This window comes from Chrysochloris asiatica, unplaced genomic scaffold, assembly GCF_000296735.1.
Source record: "Chrysochloris asiatica unplaced genomic scaffold, ChrAsi1.0 scaffold00352, whole genome shotgun sequence".
Taxonomy (NCBI): domain Eukaryota; kingdom Metazoa; phylum Chordata; class Mammalia; order Afrosoricida; family Chrysochloridae; genus Chrysochloris; species Chrysochloris asiatica.
In genome coordinates, this window is record NW_006408870.1 from 933,325 (window position 1) to 936,480 (window position 3,156).

Genomic DNA, 3,156 nt, shown 5'->3' on the forward strand with positions numbered 1-3,156 from the left:
TTCACTGAATAAGAAAAGATATGTGTCAAGAATATTGACATACATCTTATGTCTGACCCATATGTCACATTTATGCTAAAAAAAATATGTTGACTGTTTCTATTCTAACATTTAGAAAATATTAAGCTCTTGGTATGAGTCAAGAACTTAATGGAAACCACAATTTTATAAAAAGCACTAAAATGGCATATAAATATAATCAGTGTAAGCAGAAAAGCTATTATTTTTGTTATAAATCATGTAATATAATAGCAAAATTATGAAGTGTTTTGTTATAACAAATTGATTATATTTAAATAGAATTTCAAAAACGCTAATTTTAACATTTTAAAATCTATAAATCCTCAAAACCAGGTGTCCAAATGTGAAAATTAAATAGCAATTGAATTAGAATGCCCCAAATATTTAAGTTTAGAAATGAATATGTGATTAAAATTTCATGATTTAAAATCTCCAAGACATGCACTAGTGAATGAGTTAAAGTTAGATTAGTTATTAGTAATTATTTCATGGGAAGGGTTCACTTAAAGCTACAGAAGTACATTAGTGTGGAATCAATAGAGAAAACTAGCCTTTCATTAAATATTGGAATGTATGTGTGACTGAAGCAAAGTTGTCTTGTGAAGAAACATTTTAAGGTAAGATTTTTTGTTTTTGTTGTTCTTATGCATTATGTACAAATGTGGAGGTAGGATAAATTTGTCATAAGGGAACTCTGGGAGCAAGCTATCAATGGGAAAATTATAGAAATAAGATTCTGAGTCCACTCTAATCTTTTATAGATGGTGTTTCAAAGGGAGAAAGATAATGGCCATATACGTGTAATAGAGACTAACTGAAATGAAGAGTTGTAAACCATAGTCTATAAAGTCCATGAAGTTTAAAATGGTTATTAAGAGAAATTCAGATCCATTCATTAACTTATTCATAGATACCCTTCTCAGGGTATTTATCTACAGAAGGAGGAATTCTGATGCCATTCTAATTCCCCGGCACATGATTAGAATCAGTAATAGTTTTGGAGAGGCTAAATTGAGGTGTCAAATATTTATAACTTACAGTAATTATACCTCTATTTATTGAGAATTTTGAGACAACCATTTTGTATGAAGGAAATGAGGAATTAAGGGGTCTAGATAGATATAAATAAGTTATTTTATAAGGATAGTATATATTTGACACAACAATCTCAACATTGTTGGTTCTTCATTTCCTTTTTAATGCATTCATGGTTTAGATTATTTTCATGATGGAAGTTATATCTCAGTATATTTGGAGGGAAATTAAAAGAAAAATACGTACACATTGACTTCATCTATTCTGACCTCTTGGTTAGAGATCATATGGCAACAATTTATATGTAGGTATTATGCATTTCTGAATTTTTATTTTATTCTCAATTTTCCACTTTGTCCTTTGACTCTAGGAAGATTGCATCATACTAGCAAGCATGGATAACCTCACTCTCATCACAGAATTCTTTCTCATGGAGATTTCAAGCTCCTGGGAACTCCAAGTCTTACAAGGTGTGCTGTTCTTAATGATTTATCTGGGAGCCCAGGCTGGAAATCTTCTGACTATTTTAGTCATTGTGACAGACCCAAATCTTCACTTTCCTATGTACTTCTTTATAGCCAATTTATCCTTCATAGATCTTTGCTCTATTTCAGTTATTGTTCCAAAATCAATTGTGAATTCCTTGACAGGTAGAAAATCAATCTCACTCAAAGAATGTGCTGCTCAGATATTCCTGTATACTCTCTTTGCACCTACAGAAATTGCTCTTCTTGTGGTGATGTCTTATGACCGCTATATTGCCATCTGTCATCCCTTGCACTATGGACTCACTGTCACCCCACAGGTGTGTGCACAGGCAGCAGGGGGCTCATGGGCCAGTGGATTGCTCTATTCTGCCATCCATACAGTCAACATGTTCAGGCTTCCCTTCACAAAGTCCAATGTGATCCACCAATATTTCTGTGATGTACCTCAAGTTTTGAGGATATCATCTTCAGATGTTCAGTTTTGTGAATCTATACTCCTAGCTATAAGTTCTGGCATTGTCTTAGTATGTTTTACCTTCATGTTTATGTCATATATTAAAATATTTTCAAGTGTGCTTCAGATGCACTCTGCAGAAGCACGTAACAAAGCTTTATCTACTTGTACCCCACAATTGGCTATTCTTTTTTTGTTTGTTACTTCTGCATTAATTGCTGCCCTAGGTCCTATTGCAAATAAAGCATCTCTTAAAAATCTTTTGATAGCTGTGATCTACACCATGCTGCCACCATTTATAAACCCCCTCATCTATAGTCTGCGAAACAGAGAAATTAACTATGCTCTAGGAAGAATTTACAAAAAATATTTTGATTTCCCGAAAAGGGTTTTACTCAATTAAGATCTTTTAAGCAAGAAAATTTGAAAGAAGTTCACTTCATATTGACTATATGTTTTTTAATTTGAATCTCTAGCTATAAAATATCTAGTATTTAAACATGTGTTGTTATTTTTGTAGCACACTCTTGTGATTATTAGCTATATACCCTGTGTTTTAGATTTTCTTTCAAAACAAAATCAAGTGATGAAACCATTTGGTATCAAGGTAAAATTCAACTCATTGATGCTTTATGTGTATGAGAGTAGATTTGTGGTCCATTGTTTGAGGAGTAGATCACTACTTCAGGAATAGATTACTTCTTGTTGGCCTGTGGGTGGTAGGAACCTACAAAATATTGATTCAATGTTTGCACCAAATAGGGACTTATTTTTCATACTTACTTTTATATTTGTGTAATTCATACACATTTATTAAAAAAAAAAAAAAAAACCAACTAGAAATCTAATCCACATTATGCAAATGTGTGTGAAAATGTTTGGTATGGTTCTGAGCTAAAAATAAAGAATGACATCTTAACTAGAGACCATGCCTTATACATCCATACATTAACAGATGCCCATCCACTTGAAATTATTTAAGGGTTCTGAACACTGCCAATCTTGAAGACAATTTTGTGTTATTTGCATTACAGAAATCTCAGGCTGCAAACCTTAAGGTCAGCAGTTCGAAACTACCAGCCGCTCCGCAGGAGAAAGATGAGGCTTTCTACTCCTGTAAAGATTTGCACCCTCAGAAACCCTGTACAGGGTCGCTAT

General features: G+C 33.0%; 1 protein-coding gene across 1 annotated transcript in view; it reads left to right on the forward strand.

Annotated features, from left to right (window-relative positions):
- LOC102837189 (olfactory receptor 14I1-like) overlaps positions 1-2,401 on the forward strand; it is a 17,588-nt gene extending 15,187 nt beyond the window's left edge. Inside the window, exon 2 of the mRNA XM_006876078.1 lies at positions 1,427-2,401. Coding sequence (XP_006876140.1) covers positions 1,427-2,401 — 975 coding nt within the window. The remainder of the gene's footprint in view (positions 1-1,426) is intronic.
- The last annotated feature ends 755 nt before the right edge of the window (positions 2,402-3,156 follow it).